Source organism: Silurus meridionalis, chromosome 12 (assembly GCF_014805685.1).
Source record: "Silurus meridionalis isolate SWU-2019-XX chromosome 12, ASM1480568v1, whole genome shotgun sequence".
Lineage (NCBI taxonomy): Eukaryota > Metazoa > Chordata > Actinopteri > Siluriformes > Siluridae > Silurus > Silurus meridionalis.
This window is the reverse complement of record NC_060895.1, coordinates 11,669,660-11,688,915: the sequence shown is the minus strand read 5'-3', so window position 1 is coordinate 11,688,915 and position 19,256 is coordinate 11,669,660. Positions and strand designations below refer to the sequence as shown.

At 40.2% G+C, this 19,256-nt stretch overlaps 1 protein-coding gene across 3 annotated transcripts; it reads left to right on the top strand.

Annotated features, from left to right (window-relative positions):
• The first annotated feature begins 2,899 nt into the window (after positions 1-2,899).
• cluha (clustered mitochondria (cluA/CLU1) homolog a) lies at positions 2,900-18,831 on the top strand. Of its 3 annotated transcripts, none has more exons than XM_046862886.1 (27): positions 2,900-3,306; positions 6,639-6,832; positions 6,925-7,096; positions 7,176-7,319; positions 7,410-7,537; positions 8,639-8,793; positions 8,955-9,080; positions 9,415-9,562; positions 9,658-9,750; positions 9,835-10,115; positions 10,316-10,729; positions 11,200-11,531; positions 12,181-12,282; positions 12,366-12,466; positions 12,701-12,853; positions 12,932-12,994; positions 13,091-13,335; positions 13,599-13,683; positions 13,783-13,936; positions 14,178-14,317; positions 14,402-14,482; positions 14,563-14,688; positions 15,099-15,220; positions 15,311-15,404; positions 15,838-15,972; positions 16,073-16,146; positions 16,778-18,831. In XM_046862886.1, the coding sequence occupies exons 1-27, from the start codon at positions 3,174-3,176 to the stop codon at positions 16,905-16,907; spliced, it is 4,125 nt and encodes a 1,374-aa protein (XP_046718842.1). In that variant the 5' UTR covers positions 2,900-3,173; the 3' UTR covers positions 16,908-18,831. The 3 variants fall into 3 exon arrangements, with proteins under 3 accessions (XP_046718842.1, XP_046718841.1, XP_046718843.1); XM_046862885.1 differs by having other exon boundaries at positions 2,901-3,306; positions 11,200-11,618; XM_046862887.1 differs by lacking the exon at positions 2,900-3,306 and adding an exon at positions 3,367-4,196 and having other exon boundaries at positions 11,200-11,618.
• The last annotated feature ends 425 nt before the right edge of the window (positions 18,832-19,256 follow it).

The window sequence follows — 19,256 nt, the reverse complement described above, 5'->3', positions numbered from 1 at the left end:
ACAAACAAACAAACAAACAAAAAACCTGAACGTGTTGCTTCTTCAACACGCCCTTTTAATTGTCATCCATACATTTTCATTGTGTTGCGCTTTAAACTCAGCCAGTGCTTTTTGTTTGTTTGTTTGTTTGTTTTTTGTGGGAGGTGACAGAAAACGGCATTTGCCATCGTGTCTCCATACTAAAATATACAAAATTATGTAATAGATTCTTTATGTCAATTAGACAGTGTTTATTTAGTTTTATTTTACCTGGGGTTATTTTAAGTCTTTTAATAGCAGAATGTTTTCAGGCGTGGGAAAATTACTGACACATGAGCTTCAGATGCGACAGAAATTCCAGAGATACATCTTCATTATTACATATAAAACTAGTCTGAATTAGGCTTTAGGCTTTTGCACAGTGCTTTGTGTAATCACAATGCTGACCTTTAGGATTGTTACAGTAGGTTTACTTTGTGGCATTTTGTATAATACATACAACAATACATTTTGTTTTATACATCTATTGCTTTATTACTGTAATTAGAATTCCAGGGCTGGTAGTGAAATGCCATTCGGTATATACATTATATAATCAGCTATTTAACATACAACATTTTACCCATATAAACAATTTTCTATGCTTTACTTTGTATTTAATTAGTATTATTACTTTAGTGGTTTCATTACTTCTGAAAGGTTCAAGTTCTAGACTGAGAAACTGTCTTCCCTACTCAGAGTGATCAAACTTTGACTGTTAACCAATATATAGAGGTTTTGTTAATATGCAGTGGCAGCTTAGTGCTGAATTTTACAACCAAATTTTGTTCGCTTCAAACCAGTTTCTTGTTAACTGTTTGGTCTCGTTATGAAATGAGACATTGTGCACCAAACTCTTGCAATAACACGCTGTATTCTCTGCCACAATATTAAAAATGTTATATCCTATATTGTCTGTCGAGGCTTCTCTGAAATATTTCCTTTGATCAAATATGATGAAAAACAAGGACTGATAGTTAGACTGATAGTAATCGGGTGTTTTATAGCTAAATTATAAATACGGTACAAACAAAAATTTACCAAAGTCCCTAATCCATTTTGTTGCATGAACAATATAATTCACATGTAAAATAATCAAATACATTTTTGCCAAAGCTGTATATTGGGAGTGTGGGGGATGTCCAGAGTTAAAACCACTAACTTCATGCAGGCAATTCTGTAATTTATGAAGAAGAACATTGCTGATGTAATATCATAAAAAAAAATCACTACACATTTCAAATTTCATGATAAATCTAGTAAAATTATGTTTCAAGCTGACCTAATGAGATTTCCAAAAGCATATTTTATTTATTTATTTTTTACACAGGTTTTGCTATCTGATAAACAACTGACCGCCTGTGATTTTTACTCACAACAACTTCTTTAGATATTATATAAAAGTGTAAAAATGTAAGCAAATAAACAAAAGAAAACCCAGCCATAAAAGGGCAATAGTAGCAGAAGTCAAATTTGGAAGAAACAAATTCCAAAACTACATGGCCCTGTGTGAAAAAGTGTTTGCCCCCCAAACCTAATAACTGGTTGGGCCACACTTAGCATCAACAACTGCCATCAAGCCTTTGTGATAACTTGCAGTGCGGTTACAGTGCTGTGGAGGAATTTTGCTCCACTCATCTATGCAGAATTGTTGTAATTCAGCCACATTTGAGGGTTTTCGAGCATGAACCGCTTTTTTAAGGTCATGCCACAGCATCTCAATAGGATTCAGGTCAGGACTTTAACTAGGCCACTCCAAAATCTTCATTTTGGTTTTCTTCAGCCATTCAGAGGTGGACTTCTGGTGTGTTTTGGATCAGAACCCAAGTTCACTTCATCTTGAGGTCACGAAGATGGCCGGATATTCTCCTTCAGGATTTTTTTGGTAAACAGCAGAATTCATGGTTCCATTTATCACAGCAAGTCTTCTAGTTCCATAAGCAGCAAAACAGCCCCAGACCATCACACTGCCACCACCATATTTTACTGTTAGTATGATGTTCTTTATCTGAAACGTGGTGTTACTTTTACGCCACACGTAATGGACACACACCTTCCAAAAAGTTCAACTTTTGTCTCGTCAGTCCACAGAGTATTTTCCCAAAAGTCTTGGGAATCATCAAGATGTTTTCTGGCAAAACTGAGACGAGACTTCTTCTTTTTGCTCAGCAGCGGTTTTCATCTTAGAACTCTGGCATGCAGACCATTTTTGCTCAGTCTCGTTCTTATGGTGGAGTCATGAACACTGACCTTAACTGAGGCAAGTGAGGCCTGCAGTTCTTTGGATGTTGTTGTGGAGTCTTTTGTGTGCTCTCTGGGTCATTTTGGTCGCTTGGCCACTCCTGGGAAGGTGTGAATAATGGCTCTTACTGTGGTTTGCTGGAGTCCCAAAGCACGCTTTCTCTCTCTCTCTCTCTCTCTCTCTCTCTCTCTCTATATATATATATATATATATATATATATATATATAAAATACTTTTGTAATATATGAAGAACGTTGCTGATGTAATATAGTATGAGTGTGAATTACATCAGCGACGTAGATAGATAGATAGATAGATAGATAGATAGATAGATAGATAGATAGATAGATAGATAAGTATTGGGACACCAGACAATTCCAGCCATATGTGGTAATTCCTTCACAAATTTGGTAAGTGTGTGTAGAATTAAAAAATAATTTTAAATAGTAAATGTACATGGGAATCTGAGCAAAGTATTCTGAGCATCGTTCATTCCATGTACATTTACTATTAAAATTATTTTTTTAATTCTACACACACTTACCAAATTTGTGAAGGAATTACCACATATGGCTCCTAGCTGCTGGAGGAGACCTTAATTGAAGTCAAAATGAATATTATTCTTTGGTTGAAATGTCCCGCTGCGCTTCCCGTAGCTAGCTGTGGGGCGGGACAAACACAAAGGCAGAGAGGTCAAGAGGAGGAGAAAGCACGTGGGTCTGTGTCCGGAGATCTGTCCTTCTTCCTTCTGATGTGAACTTGTTTTTGTGCTGTTGATGTGTGTGCGCAGCTAGCTCACCTCTCTGACCGGACAACACCTACACACGCTACTCATTTACACATCTGACGTCCCCAAGCAACGGGTTTTCTGTTGCCTGAACGCTGGTTGTTTGTAGAAAGAAATATCACATCATGGTGAGCAAAACGGATGAGATGCCTGCACCATCAGTGCCGAACTGCTCCTCGGTGGAACTCGCGCACGAAGAAGGGACACCGAACAGCAAAGAGACCAACAAGAAGACACTGAAGGAGGGCTGTCCATGTGGTATGTGAGCTTCACAGCTGGTTTATCCGAGGGGGTAAAGTGGGGAAAAGCCGGTTAGATGTAACCTGTATGCGATCTGAGATAAGACAGAGAGCTGAAGTCCGTCTTGTGATCTTGTGGTGTTCGTGTTATCAAACTCGTGTGATGCTGGACCAGAGATCAGATCAGAGATGTGGACACCAAGTTAATCGTATGCTCTGCTCAGTCACCTGGATAGCAAGCTAACACTGATAGTGACGTGGATGGAGCCTTACATTAGTGGTGTGTTTTATTTATTCAGTTTTGCAGGCCATCGTTCATTCAGAAGATCATGTCAGAATGATCTCACTATGTGCACGAGGTGAAGTGTGGCAGATCATTAATCACTGCGATTTAAAGTTCATTCGTTAGCATGAGCGCATCAGTAGTAGTCTACGTTTGTCCAAATATACTTGTATCTCCGCATATATTTGTGCGGATTGTGTCTCCACAAGTCTAATAACACGATTTCAGAGCGGACGTGTGCGGCGCACATGGTTCCTACCAGCGCGCCGCTGCAAATGAACTGAAGGTCACCTTCATTGGAACGGACCAAATCTAGACACATAAATAGGGGTGTTTGTACTGACGCGTTCCTCTCAACGTCTCTTCACCAAGCTCTAACTGTTGTTAAGATCATTTCATTTCGTGTAAAACTTCAATAAAATATAACTTCAGCGTCGTTACTCGTTCATGCTCTTCGGCTTTCCTGTGCAGACTTGTTCCCCCTCCATCTCGTCTCCTCCTCTTGTCATTTTAACGTTTTAGTCGGGCCTGACCGGGAAGCGGAAGTTGGTGCACATGGAAAGTCGTGGTGCATGTATGCCGATAGAAGGTTATTGCTACCTGTTCGGTATAGAGCGATCATATCGGTGAGTGTTAGTTCTTTCTCAATCGGATTTCTTCACAGCATTTAAAGCATTTTTTTATATATATATTTTACAAATCGCAGATCATCATCTTTTTGATTCCGCTTTAATTTTATTCGAGCGACCGGCCAAGTTATACAACTTAGCGCGCGCTGAGTTGGCTAGCAAGCATTCAGTGTCATTTCCCAAGGACCTTGGAAAAGCTGTGCTGTCGTTAGGGCTCGAAAAGAGTTTGATCACATAGAGGTGAGCTGCCTGATTCAGGCTCTGTGTGACATTACACGATCAGGTGATCACATCAGGGAAGCTGTTCAGATAACAGGTGCAGATAAAGTACAAGATCTCATTCAATGTATTGCAGCAACTGCAGCTCAGATTGTGACCAGCATGGGTGTGTGTGTGGGGATTAGGGTACACCTGTGTGTTTGCTTGTTAGACAATGAGAAGACATTGTGTGTGGGAGGAGAGGGCTGTTTTGACAGGAGATTAGGCCAGTCAGCAGGAGGTCTTTCCCACACACTATTCAGTGCAATGGCTTTCACCCATGATGCACTTGGTTGATCCATTTGAAGACAGAAGTTTGTCAGGTTTTATGCAGTTTATAAACTAGACAGCTGTGTCCTAACGTTTCTGCATTATTGTATGTGTTCATGAAGTTCTTGTCCAGATCATGACATTTACATGGCTTCCTAAACTTTATTGCAGTAGTATTTCGATTTTGGTTTAATGATTTATTGCCTTTTTTAACTCTAGATACCAAAAGCAAGACGTGAAAAGAAAATGATTATTTTGTTCATTCAGCCATTCAATAAAACTGTCAGAGTCTTCTATAATACATAATGTGTGTAGTGGATTGAATATAAGGGGACGCTGTTTAAAATGGTCTAAATCATTAAAAGAAGGCACCGTGGTCACTCCTTAAATGATTTACTATTGATGACTGACCTGCTTGTTTCAAGATAACACTGAACGGTCTAGTTAAGATTCTCCTCAGCGAGACTTCTTGCCTGAAACTAAGAACCTGATGTGAAGAGAATTTCAACATTTTCTATAGAAAAACAAAAGGTGTGTACACATGCGCTTCTATCACATCTGCTTCTTTTCAGGGGAAATGATTAAATTAAAGTCATGTCTGTTTATCCTGATCGTGTTGCCCTTCTCATGTAAAGGGAAGGGTTATTGGTCAGGAGTGAAGCGGGTGCAGGGCAGATGGACTTCACTCAGACCACTGGGAGGGGACAGAAGGGTGCAGGGATTGCCTCGGGAGTTGTGCAATGTGGAGGTGAACTTACCCCATGCACACTTTGCTCTATTTCTAAAGCCAAATAGGCCTATTTTGCAATTCGTACGTTCTGGTTTTTAATAATGTGCGAGGCTCTAAAATCCTTGAAGCAGTTTAGTGATACTAGTTTTTGTTGCAGAGGTAATATGTGTGTGTGTGTGTGTGTGTGTGTGTGTGTGTGTGTGTGTGTGTATATATATATATATATATATATATATATATATATATATATATATATATATATATATATATATATATATATATATAAATAATATAAAAATCTCCAATATAAATAGTTTCTTCATCTCGGGCAACTATGTGCATTTTTCCAGTCCCGACTTAGGCTCTGCCCCATCAGATGCAAAGCTGCTTAAACGGCAGCTTTTAAGCTGTTTATAGTTTAAAAGCGAGTATTGTTTGGGGTAAAGAAAGGATGCAGAAAGGATTGTCAATAATGTATTGGAATTATATTTGCCGATTTGGCTACTCATTGCTAAGAGCCCTGAAAACAAATTGTTTGTTTAAGCTTTAAAGTGATTCACTGGTGTGCGATTTGTATAAAAGCCACATTTCTGACACTTAAAATGATGATTGTCTCTGTGTACGTGTGTGACCTTTTCTCTTATCCAGCACTTGTTATATTTGTTTGATTTACACCCTGTGTGTAAGGAGATGCCTAATGTTTGTTGCTAGAGCCTTGACCCCTTGACTGGTTACCTTGAGGGCAGTCAAGGACAAGTTGCATTTGTCTGAAAGCAAACAGGGGGCCTTCTCTGGCCCTGGCTATGTTATAACAAAAACAGATTTGGTGAAGTTGCGAGTTGGATAAAGTGAAATTTATCCTCCAGCTTTGAAGCAGCAGTCTAGTCTGTGTACAAGGAATATGCAGGGTTTTGTGGGAGATTAATTAGAACAGATTCGGAGCACTGGGAATGGATTAGGGTATTTGGGTTCTGGTGTGGATGTAGGCAGCTGTGGAGTTTGTCTGGAATGTTGACATTCTTAAAAAGAGCAGCTGCTACTGTTTTTGAAAGATCTCTCTTTGAACAGTCTTGTTGAGCTCCATAGGGGCTGTGGAGATGGTAAAGTGTGGCTTGGCAAGTGATGAGTTTTATTTGGGTTTTTTTTTTTTATACAATCCTGAATGCTACTTTCCTACATAGCACATAGTGCAGCTACAGCAGTAATGAATGGTGACGGAGGACATGACCACTCTGAGGAGACAGAGTCCAAGCAGGACGGCAGCACAGATCCTGATGCCAGTGATGACTCCAATGAACAGGAAGTGATTGTGATTCAGGACACTGGCTTTACTGTAAAGATTCAGGCACCTGGCATCGAGCCGTTTGACTTGCAGGTACATCAGCTCTGGTCTTGCTTTTAAAAACAGAAATGTGGAAATAACCTTTTTTTAAATTATGTTAAAACACTCTCTGGTTTCCTATTCAGGTGTCACCACAGGAAATGGTGCAGGAGATCCACCAAGTGCTTATGGACAGAGAAGATACCTGTCATCGCACTTGTTTTAGTCTGCAGCTCGATGGCAACGTGCTGGACAACTTTGCCGAGTTAAAGTCTATCGAGGGCCTTCAGGAGGGATCCCTGCTCAAAGTGGTGGAAGGTATATTTCATAGAGTAGAATGATTTTTACCAAATTGATAGATTTTTATTTAGTTTTTATCTTATCTATCACTTTTCAGAACCTTACACGGTGCGCGAGGCTCGCATTCACGTTCGTCACATAAGAGACCTGTTAAAGAGTCTGGATCCCTCTGATGCTTACAACGGAGTAGACTGCAACTCTCTGTCCTTCCTCAGTGTCTTCACAGATGGAGATCTTGGAGGTGTGTGTAACAGTTCATTCACTTGCCAGCAGTAACAGCTGCAGCCAGATCTGCTTTGGTTTGATGCCCAGTGTGTTCTCACTCCTACAGATAGTGGCAAGCGTAAAAAGAAGGGCAATGAGCTCGAACAGATTGACTGTACTCCTCCTGAACACATCCTGCCTGGCAGCAAAGAGCGCCCCCTAGTCCCCCTCCAGCCACAGAACAAAGACTGGAAGGTAAGAATCAACCTGCTTTCTTGACAACAAGCAACTAACTGACCATTCATTCTGTATGCATGTAAAAGTTAATTCTATTGAAGTGTGATGCCGTAAATGAAAACCAAACGAATTGCCTCGCGCAGTTTCTTTAACTGAGCCTGTGGACACGTTTCTTAATCCCTCTTTAATCCCAACCAGCAGTTGTCATATCCAACTGCTCATTAAAAGTGTATAGATGTAGATTCGGAAGGAAGTTGGCAGAAAGCATTAGAGGCTGAGATAGAATAGCTAGATAGCTGTTCTGATCTATTGTATCCAGTATAAAGCTAATGCATTTGAAGTTGGTACACAGTTTTCACACTGATTAGCATTAGAAGCTACATATGGCTGAATTTTTTTCCTCACCCTTAAACCCATATGTGCTTGTTGATCAACTCATTCCAGATTTAGTCACTGCTTTGCTCTTATTTTAACCTCCACTGTTCTGGCAAGTTTATCTGTGGGATTTTGTGTTCTTTCAGTCACACATGCATTCCTGAGGTCAGCACTGGTGTTGGGGTGAAAAGTCTGATTCAGACAGTATTCCTGTTCAACCCAAAAGTGTTTTTTTGGGGTTTAAAGTCAGGGATCTGTCCAGGACCATCGATTTCTTCCACTTCAACCTTAGCAAACCATGTTTTCATGGCGCATGCTTTGTGCACAGGGATATTGTCTTGCGCGAATGAGGTTCTCATTGAATGTGTAACAAAAAAAAAACAGTGCTCCAGCATATTAAGGCACATTTTGCTGTCTTATAATTATGTGCTTTTAACTTTGTGGAAACAGTTTTGGGGAAAAAAAAAGTTTCTAACAAGTTTTTCATCTACTTGTATCTGTATTGTGTATCTTCTTCTCTTGATTGTCTGTAAAAGCAGCGGACAACAGCAGTCTCTTCACACCTACAAATGACAAAGCAACATGAGCAGCGTGTAACTTCCTAGTGTGAATGTGCGGTCGTTAGGCAAAACTACTAACATACAGTAACTCTCAAAAAAGTAATCAAATGGCCAGCCCTTTTGCACGTCTCGTTATTGCCTGACATGACCATTCACCTGTTTTTCTAATGTACTCCATCTTCAGCCACTTCAGTGCCTCAAGGTCCTCACAATGAGTGGCTGGAACCCTCCGCCTGGCAACAGGAAGATGCATGGAGACCTCATGTACCTGTACATAGTGACACTAGAAGAGCGTCACGTCAGCCTCACCGCCTCCACGCGCGGATTCTACCTCAACCAGTTAGTTTAACCAGGCTTTTCTTTTTTTTAATTATCATCATCCTCCTCTAAGTTGTTCTTTTTCTGGATTGTTTATATAACGTTCCATTCTTCCCTCATGCTACATTTATCTCTGCTATTGTTGTTCCGTATGGTGTATAATTATAATTTTGCTTGTTCAGGTCAACTACATACAATTTCAACCCTAAGCCTGCCAACCCCAGCTTTCTGAGCCACTCGCTGGTGGAACTGCTGAGTCAGATCAGCCCGGCCTTTAAGAAGAACTTCACTGCACTGCAGAAGAAAAGGTTAGAGTTTTATTTAATTTGCCCAGTTTTAAGAATGATGTTATAAAGAAGTTTTCCAAACTACTCAAAGCTATATATTTCCTTAGTAAAATTACTTTTATCCTCTGCACTGCAGAAGAACATAAAAAAAAAATTTGCAACAAATCATAAGCAGGACGACATTGTGCACCATTTTGCTTTCAACTTGTTGATCTGATATAAAGGTTGTTGGCTAACTATGGTTTTATATAAATGGGTCGGTGATGTGGTGAATAATTTTTAGCTTTTGAGTATTTCAAACCGCTTGGTGTGAACAAGAAAAACAAGGAAATAACTTGAAATTATTACTTTACAGAGTCCAAAGACATCCATTTGAGAGAATAGCCACACCATTCCAGGTGTATAACTGGACTGCTCCCCAGATTGATCATGCCATGGACTGTGTGAGGGCAGAGGATGCTTACACCTCCCGTTTGGGATATGAGGAACACATACCTGGCCAGGTCAGTTATACATGATTTGCCAGTTTGTGTAATATTGGATGTTGGTGCACTTAAGAGAGTAGTCTTGTTATTAAAACTCCTATTCTTCGCTGTAGACCAGAGACTGGAATGAAGAGCTCCAGACAACAAGAGAACTCTCGCGGAAGAACCTGCCTGAGCGTTTGCTGAGAGAGCGAGCTATTTTCAAGGTGAGTGTCCAAAGAACAAGATGAGATTTCTGCTAGACCAGAGTAGCTTCTGTGTTTCAGGATTCAAATCCAAATGTCTTTCAGGTTCATAGTGACTTTGCCGCAGCAGCAACGCGAGGTGCCATGGCTGTGATTGACGGAAACGTGATGGCTATCAATCCTGGTGAGGAGACGCGAATGCAGATGTTCATCTGGAATAACATCTTCTTCAGCTTGGGCTTTGATGTCCGTGATCACTACAAAGAGTTAGGAGGAGATGCTGCAGCACACACCGCCCCCACCAATGACCTGAATGGAGTGAGAGCGTATGGTGCAGTCGATGTTGAGGGACTTTACACGCTGGGTACCGTGGTTGTCGACTACAGGTAGATATGCACATTCGGCACATACGGCACATTATGATGAATCTTCTTGCATTAAAACCGATGGAATATATTTATTAAGGGAGACTTCATTGTACTCCGCAAGTCACTCTGGATAAGTGCGTGTGCCAAACACTGTAAACTAGCGTTTTACCTGAAAAGCTAATATTATATTATCAATAAATTTCTTTGCTGAATTACAGGGGCTACCGGGTCACAGCCCAGTCCATCATCCCTGGCATCCTTGAGCGTGAACAAGAACAGAGCGTCATCTATGGCTCCATTGACTTTGGAAAGACAGTGGTGTCCCACCCTAAGTACCTGGAACTACTTGAGAAGACTAGCCGACCTCTGAAGGTGCAGCGTCACGCTGTCCTTAACGAGAAGGACGTAGCTGTGGAGCTCTGCTCGTCTGTCGAGTGCAAGGGTATCATCGGCAACGACGGGCGCCACTACATCTTGGATCTTCTACGCACTTTTCCTCCTGACCTCAACTTCCTGTCTGTGGATGAGGAGGAGCTAAACCCTGAGAGCCAGAAACAGGGCTTTCCTCGTCAGCATCGTCACCGCCTGGCCTGTCTGCGCCAGGAACTCATCGAGGCCTTTGTAGAGCACAGGTATGCTTCCACTCGCTGTTCTTTTTGAAGGAATCTAATGATATGCAAATCCTACCAGATGAACAGGTACATGTCAGTCCTTTGGGTAATCGTTAAATAATCTTTGTTTTTCTTAGTTGACTCATTTCAATTGAACAAGTTTTTAATCTCTTTTATGAGCCAGAGCAGTGATCAGTAGATGTCCTATAGATTATTTAAACCTAATATGTCAAAAGATTGTCAGTGACATTATTAGGGTTGTGCAATACATTACATTGTGTGTGTGTGTCTCCTTATTTTTATTTTTTATTTTTTTATTTCCCTTTCGAACAAATTTTTTAAAGAAAGAACACCATCTTGTATGCTTTTTTTAAACCAGGGAAAAGTATAATTTGAACAGATTACTGATTACTTTGTATGGTTTGTAAGGCTTACTGTTTTACAAAATACAGACGTTGGTATGACTCATCAGCTTAAACTTTGTGCCACAGGTATCTCCTTTTCATGAAGATGGCAGCTCTCCAGCTAATGCAGCACAAAGCAAATAAGGATGGCAAGGCTGCAGCCTTGCCTGAGAACACAACAGCCGAACCTGGGAGTACGCCAGCGTCGGCTACTGAGGCTTCTGTGAACGTTGCAGAAACGGCAGCACCGACCTCTGTCTCACCAACTTCCCCCAAATCCACGCAGACACCCGAGGCAGCCGAGCCCCAGCAAGCTACAGCTACAGAAAACTCTGCAGTAACCACTAATGGTACATTGGGTGCTGATGAACCCACAGGTCCAGAACACCACAGTGGAGGCTGTGACAGTCCTCTGGAGGGTAAGGAGGCCCTTGAAACTATACCAGGATTAGCTCAAGCTAAAGAGCTGGCTGAATCTTTAGCAGCAGAAGATGGATCTGGGATTGGTACGTCATGCGAACGGCTGAACCTGAGCTGTGAGAAATGGGAGCACACTGCTAACAGAGATGCAACATGGTTTTTCCTTCTGCTGCATTCGCTTACTTTAAGTCTTTTTTTAGTCTGTCCCTGTACATGTATCACATGCAATTTTTATTGCATTTCTTAGTGATTTGCCAGTTATTTCTGGTACTACATCAGCATCTCTCAGTTAATGTGCGTGCTCCTGTTCCTGTTCAAGGCTCATTTATGGGGAAAAATCCCAAGAATTGGCATGATGATAATGTCTGTCTTTTTAATTCCCCTTTGATTCCCAATCAAACTCTCCATAACTATTCATTAATGATGAAATTAAACTGAAGATCTCACTTGTGGTTTAAATAATAATGTTGATTGTGGGGCCTCAAAGATTTTAATCCTGCTAATCATTTATAATTTGATCTGTTCAGTACTAATTCTCACTCTTTTATTGTCTGACTGGTGTGGGTTTGAATAGAATGTGAATGGTGTGTGTTTAGTTATAGTGAATTGTTTATAACATCGGCATTTTTGTCTGTGGACTGGAAACAGACCCCAAAAGCCGAGAGGTCGTCCTGAATGCTTGCAAAGCGGTGGGCTCCATCAGCAACACTTCCTTTGACATTCGCTTCAACCCAGACATCTTCTCCCCAGGTATGAAAAATAAGCATTTTCTGATTCTGTTTTTTTAATCGATATGAGCAGCTATGGTGAGCTCTCTTCTTGTGTTTTTATAGGAGTGCGTTTTCCAGAAGAGAGTGCTGAAGACATTCAGAAACAGAAGCAGCTTCTCAAAGATGCAGCAGCCTTCCTGGTGTCTTGTCAGATCCCAGCTTTGGTGAGTAAAGTTTACTGAAAGAGAGGGAAACGCATACTCGGCACTCTTGCGTACTAGGGTTCTCTTTATAGTACCGCTTGCGAAAAATAAGGGATCCATTCTGTTTGGTGTTTCCTGAAGGTATTCTACTGCCCCCTTGACCAGGATAAATCTTAAAAAGTTGCTGGTGAAAAGTGGATGGATAGTATGTATGTAAATTTCGAATTGGTTACACCTTGATTTCTCCTCCTGCAGATAAAAGACTGTTTAGACCACACTGCCCTGCCAATGGATGGAGCCACGTTAACCGAGGCTCTCCATCAGCGTGGTATTAATGTGCGCTACCTTGGCAGCGTGCTGGAGTTTCTGGACAAGATGCCTGCAAAACCACAGCTTGATCATTTCTATGTAAATAATAATTCTATCCTCTCTTTTGCTGCTTGATATGATGCTTGTGCTAATCTATTTTTCTCTTTCTCATTACAGAGAATAGGAATCACTGAACTGATCACAAGATGCACCAAACATATATTTAAGACTTACCTTCAGGTGAGCTCTCGGCTATCGTAAACTAGGAAATATTTAGGCATGTACTGTTCTAAGAAAATGTACTTATACACTTATTTGTGTCTGTGCAAACTGTAGGGTGTCGAGCTTTCAGCCCTGTCTGCTGCAGTAAGCCACTTCCTGAACTGCTTCCTGAGCTCTTTCCCAGAGGCTGTGGCCCACCTGCCTGCGGACGAGCTGGTCTCGCGCAAGAAAAACAAGAAGAGACGGAACAGAGTGCCTGGAGGAGGAGACAACACAGCTTGGGCCAGCCTGACCCCCAGCGAACTGTGGAAGAACATCAGCACAGAGGCTCGCACTTATTATCACTTCGCTCTACAGTGGTGAGCGACTTTTCCATTAGAAAATTTACTGTATTGTGGAAGTAGTAACAAGTATCTTTATTTACAGTTGGACCTAAATGTAATTCCTTATGCATCCTATTGATATAGCATACAATAGTGTGACCTTTTTGCTGAAAAAAAATTAGGTTGTTCTCATAGTCTGCATTGTTCATCAAATGCATCCTACATTTGCACTTAAAATGAAAAAAGCGTAAGCAAGTGAATTTTATTAATACAATTTTATGCTCTGTTTCTTTTGGCAGTGAGAGTGCAGACCAGGCAGTAGAGAAATATAGCCTGCAAAAAACCACCCTCCTGAGGGAAATCTCCATTAAAACTGGCATCCAGGTAATACTTATATCGATCTTCCTCTTTTAGTGAATGTCTCTGTGTGGTAGATGGATACTCGGGTCTGCAGTGAGGCATTGCTTTGTGCTGTCTCTGCAGATCCTGATAAAGGAGTACAACTTCGATAGCCGCCACAAGCCGGCTTTTACAGAGGAAGACATCCTGAACATCTTCCCAGTCGTTAAGCATGTCAACCCTAAAGCCTCCGATGCCTTTCATTTCTTCCAGAGTGGACAAGCCAAAGTCCAGCAAGGTAATCAAGAAAAGTATAGTTTATATTGAAATGTCCTGCACATTTAATTTAAAAGGATTAGACAGGATATGTTTGGTGATACTTTCGTCAGTTCATTTTCTATTTGTATATTAGCTTCACATAAATTCAGATTCATGAATTTAGAAATCATGAAATATTTAGGTTATTTTTGGGGGATGGTCTACAGCCTCTTGTATCATGTATATTCTAATGTAAGTGGGTCTCCCCCATGCATCCTTAGGTTACCTTAAGGAAGGATGTGAGCTAATCAATGAGGCCTTGAACCTTTTCAACAACGTGTACGGAGCCATGCATGTAGAAATCTGTGCCTGTCTGCGCCTCCTGGCTCGCCTCAATTACATCATGGGAGACCACCCTGAGGTCCATACTTTTTTTTTTTTTTTTTTTTAAACTCTTTACATCTCTTTAAAAAATTTTCTTATACTGAATGGCTTTCTTTTACAGGCCCTCAGTAACCAGCAGAAAGCTGTCCTGATGAGTGAGAGAGTGTTGGGTATTGAGCATCCTAACACCATTCAGGAATATGTGAGTGTTTGAAGTAATCATCAATAAATTGTTGATGTGTTAAAATTTGAGTGACATTTATTTATATATATCTATTTCAGATGCACTTGGCTCTGTACTGCTTTGCTAATGGTCAGCTGTCCACTGCACTGAAGCTGCTTTACCGTGCTCGCTATCTCATGCTGTTAGTGTGTGGAGAGGACCATCCTGAGATGGCGCTGCTAGATGTAAGTTATAAAGGAATTGTTATGTGGGTAATACTGTGATTTTTTTCTTTTACGAAATCTTATACTGTATGTTACTAAATGGTTTACCAAATTTAGGAGACATATTGGCACCTTGGAATGTTTAAATCACACAGTTACATTTTTGGAAGATGTTCAACCATAAAGTTTTTACATTTGTAACAAAATTGCATGTCTCATGTAAATAGCATTTATCTCTGCTCATTTTCTCTTTGATTACTCCGTTGTCCAGATATTTGCATGTTCTCTTTGTTTTCAGGGTTCCTTAGGTTTCTTTTGAGGTCTCATACGATTTTAAGATTTTCAGTGTCCAATGTATAATTCTGAACTAAAAACCCTGTTTGTTTTCTGTCTTTTATTTTTTATTTTTTATTTTTATTTTTTTTTTACAGAGCAACATTGGCCTGGTGCTACATGGGGTGATGGAGTATGACCTCTCACTGCGCTTCCTAGAAAATGCCTTGGCCATCAATTCCAAATACCATGGGCCCCGATCCTTAAAAGTTGCCCTCAGGTATGGGTAGTGTTAGTTATCAGAGAGAAACCTTGCTAAATTGGGTTTTTACTCCTCCCTGATGTTCTCTCTGCATGCATTTCTGTGCAGTCACCACCTTGTGGCTCGGGTGTATGAGAGCAAGGCTGAGTTCCGTTCAGCTCTGCAGCATGAGAAGGAAGGCTACACCATTTATAAGAACCAGGTACAATTTTGCACAAACGCACAGTGTTAGCGGGGTTGATGAGCTATTTCTATGTACAGTATCAATTGTTTAGGACTACTATTGTTTAGGACTACTATACTATATAATAAAACTATATCTATGAATAGTGTCTACATACACTACAAAGATAAAAGTATTAGGAGCTTGAGTGCACAACGACAGTTATATGAAGATATGGTTCACATGGGGTTGGAGTGGAAGATTTTAAATGGCCTTTAAAAAGCACACATGAATATTGTGGTCCAGGGTTCTCTCTATCTCTCTGTCTATTTCTCTCTCTCTATCTACCCACACACACTCCAAATATATTGTAACACATTAATTAGTTGGATTGAACAAACTGCCACTACAATGAGTTGTTTTTATGTTTGGTGAACTCTTATGAGAAATGCGACGTAAATCTTCTCTACAGGTCGGTGAAGCTCATGAAAAGACCAAGGAGAGTTCAGAGTACTTGAAGTACCTCACCCAGCAGGCTGTGGCCCTACAGAGAACCATGAATGAGATCTACAAGAACGGTTCTAATGCCAGCATTATGCCTCTCAAAGTTAGTTTGCCATTTTCTCAGTTTTTATACAGTTGTTGGTAGTTGGCTACAAGTTGAATTTCAATGCTGGTTTATTTATTTATTTATTTATTTTTTGCAGTTCACAGCTCCAAGCATGGCCAGTGTCCTGGAGCAGCTCAATATTATTAATGGCATCATCTTTATTCCTCTCAGGTAGGATTAGCAACATTAAACACTTTAACTCACTTAAGATTTTAAATATATTTTAATCAGGCATTACCCGATACTTTGTTATACTTAGGTTAGTTAACATAAGACACATCACATGCAATAAATGCATATTCATTTGAATCATTTGAATATGCACTGATTGTGCTATATTTGTGTTAAACACAAGTTCATGGGCTCTGATCTGTTTCTTTAACACAGTTAATTGTTTTACAAGGGGGAAAAATTAGGGACCTAATGTTCCACTCTGTAAAAAGATATGATTGTGCAGTTTGTAGCAGCCTAGAGAAGGTTTTGTATTCTATTGCTACTTCTCCATAACTAGAAGAAAGATGCAGGTGCTGTTGGCTCACACTTCCATTGTCAACATGTTATAATTACAGCTGCTCAAAGTTGTTTCATTAACACTTTGGGTGTCGGATTTAGGATTTTTCTTTTGATAAAAAATGCAAGCAGTTGTAATTAAATTATTTGCTCTGTGCATCATCCATCATCCTTAGATGCAGCAGGATGTGTACTGAATAGGGGTTTTGGGAAAAGTAATCGGATCTTGCCTGATTAAAATTACTAGCTATATTTGTAATAGTAATTGTAACAAATTCTTTATTCCTTGTAGCCAAAAGGACTTGGAGACCCTGAAGGCAGAAGTCCAGCGCAGACAGCAATTACAAGACTCTGGGAAGAGTGAGGAACCGCAGGAGAATGGTCAGCTGGCACTGGACGACAAAATTCCCATCGATGATTAATCCCACACACGCATACCCTGTAGCAGGGGAGGCCATGATGCAACAGTCATCTGCTTGAACCTGTAGAACTGAGAACTAAGCTGTGTAACTTAAATGAATATATATGAGCTTAAAGCAGAGGGAACAGACAGGGAAAATGTACAGCAAGTGGTACAGTGAAAAAGCACGGAAACAGTGTTTAATGCAGGTAGTCAAAGGGACCGACTGTTGCTCTCTTGTTGTTACTGTTTTCCTGCCAGTTTGCTGGTGACCAAGAATAGCCATGACTTTGTATGCTAGAGCCTTATCCATCCATCCACCCATCCATCCATCCATTCATTCATTCATCAAGCCATTCATCCGTCCATTTTCACATCTCGCAGTCCATTTTATTGTGCTGAGCTCTCATGATCTCCTCTCCTTCTCATTAGAAGTTTACAAGTCCAGGCTTCTAAATTCAATGTGAGCTTCAGTGAAGATGAAGCCCAACGCCACCACTTTCTCTCACCACTATCCGCGATCTCAGGTGATTCCTACACGTCCCTAAATGTGACCGGAATTCAGAAAGATGCACAAGAAATAAGAAGGAGGTTTCAGAATGTACAGGCCTCAAAACTAGCTTTCAAAGACCAGTTACAAATAAGAGTCCCGTTATATACCGCACCATTAACATACTAAGTGGTGGCGGCCGAGTCCTTACGATGTTAAGGATGCGTGTTCTCATCTAGAGCTTTCCAGATCAATCACAGATGTTCTGTATAAGTTAACCTAATCTTTTTCTTTTTTTTTTTTGTAATGGTACGTATCTGGGGGGAAATTAAAGCCATTTTATATCCTTCATCAAAACCAGTTAATTTATGCTTTGTCTATTTTATAGAGATATATTTAAAAGATGTATATGTCTGTGAGGTGTGACAAAGTTGAATTATGTTGATCAAAAAGGTGCAGGTTCAAAAGGTCTTGATCATTTAAATGTTATTCCTTTGCGTGCACGTGTGTGTGTGTGTGTGTGTGTGTCTGTGTGTTATACTAGTGCAGAGATCTTGACAGGATGCCTCTACAGCTACCACTGCTGCTGTGACAAAATCATTGTAATCATATTTTTTCTACATATAGTTATAACCATGGACTCGCTAGCGCAGACTTGAATGGAAAAAAACGGTATTTTCCACTTTAATAGTAATTATTGCACATGCTAAAGTGTATCTGACAGACTGGACTTTTTTCACACTGATAAGTTTTTGTGAAATGTATCATTCATTTCCAGCACTACATGACCTGGTCCTGTATTACATCTTTCCCTTTTACCAGTATTTAGCAAACTTTTCCAAAACTGGCACCAGAAATGGAGTGATAGAGGCTGCTTTTGTGTAATGTACCAAAAGAAAAAAAAAACCCACAATGAAAGGACAAATGCTGTGCTTGCTTGTATAAATGCTGTTCGGCTCTACCTTCCAAATGCCAAACTTGTTGCTGTGATAAATGTACGAATTAAAAGCAATAGAAATGCTGGAACCGGCCTTCTATATGCTGCAGTAATCTGCGCTTAATGGGAAGACCGATTACTACACTGATTGTGTGCGTTTGTTTTTTTTCTTTTCTCCTTATGAAAAAAAATGGGCTTCTTCTAAGAACAGGGAAGGAGTTATTAGATGTTTTACTGCTAATGAACAAAACAGTGGAGCAAATCACCCTGTCAATGTGTGAGATTTGTGTCTGTATAGGCTTTGAAATGGAACCAGGCTGGTATGTGTTCTGTCTTTGTATGGCTTCCAGAGAGTTAAAAATCTTGATTAGGATCACTGTTCCTTTTTGTCTTTGCTTTAACCTTTGCTTACCAGTGCTGACGAAAGTGCACTGCTGTATTCTGGGCTTGTTTTAGGCTGCAGTACTCTTTGTAGCCACTAAGGTGTGTTCTAGTCTAATAAAGACTCTTGGCGCTCAACTTGCAACTGATCATAAACCCCATTTCTACTAGAACACAAGGCATCACCTTAATGTTAAACTCTGTTAATTCACTTGCTTTCAAGTAGAAGTTCAGTAGGCTTAGTGAATAAACTTTTTCAGAGTCCCATAGTTCTATATGGCAGGACTATATAACACAATTGTATAATCCCTTCATAACAGCTGAAATGTTTGTACACATATTTGATTGTCATTGGTATGCAAGAAAAATGTCTGTTATTCATTCATAGTTCCTAGTTTTTTTGTTTGCATTACATTGATGAAACTAGTGCAATAGAAAACTGTCATCTGCATCTTTAGTTTGTATGGGTTCTTTTTTTTTTTATTTAGACAAAGAGGATGAGATGCAGTTTACAAACAATCTTAGTTTTAAAATCAGAGATGTCTGTCTTTTCAGGTTTGCTG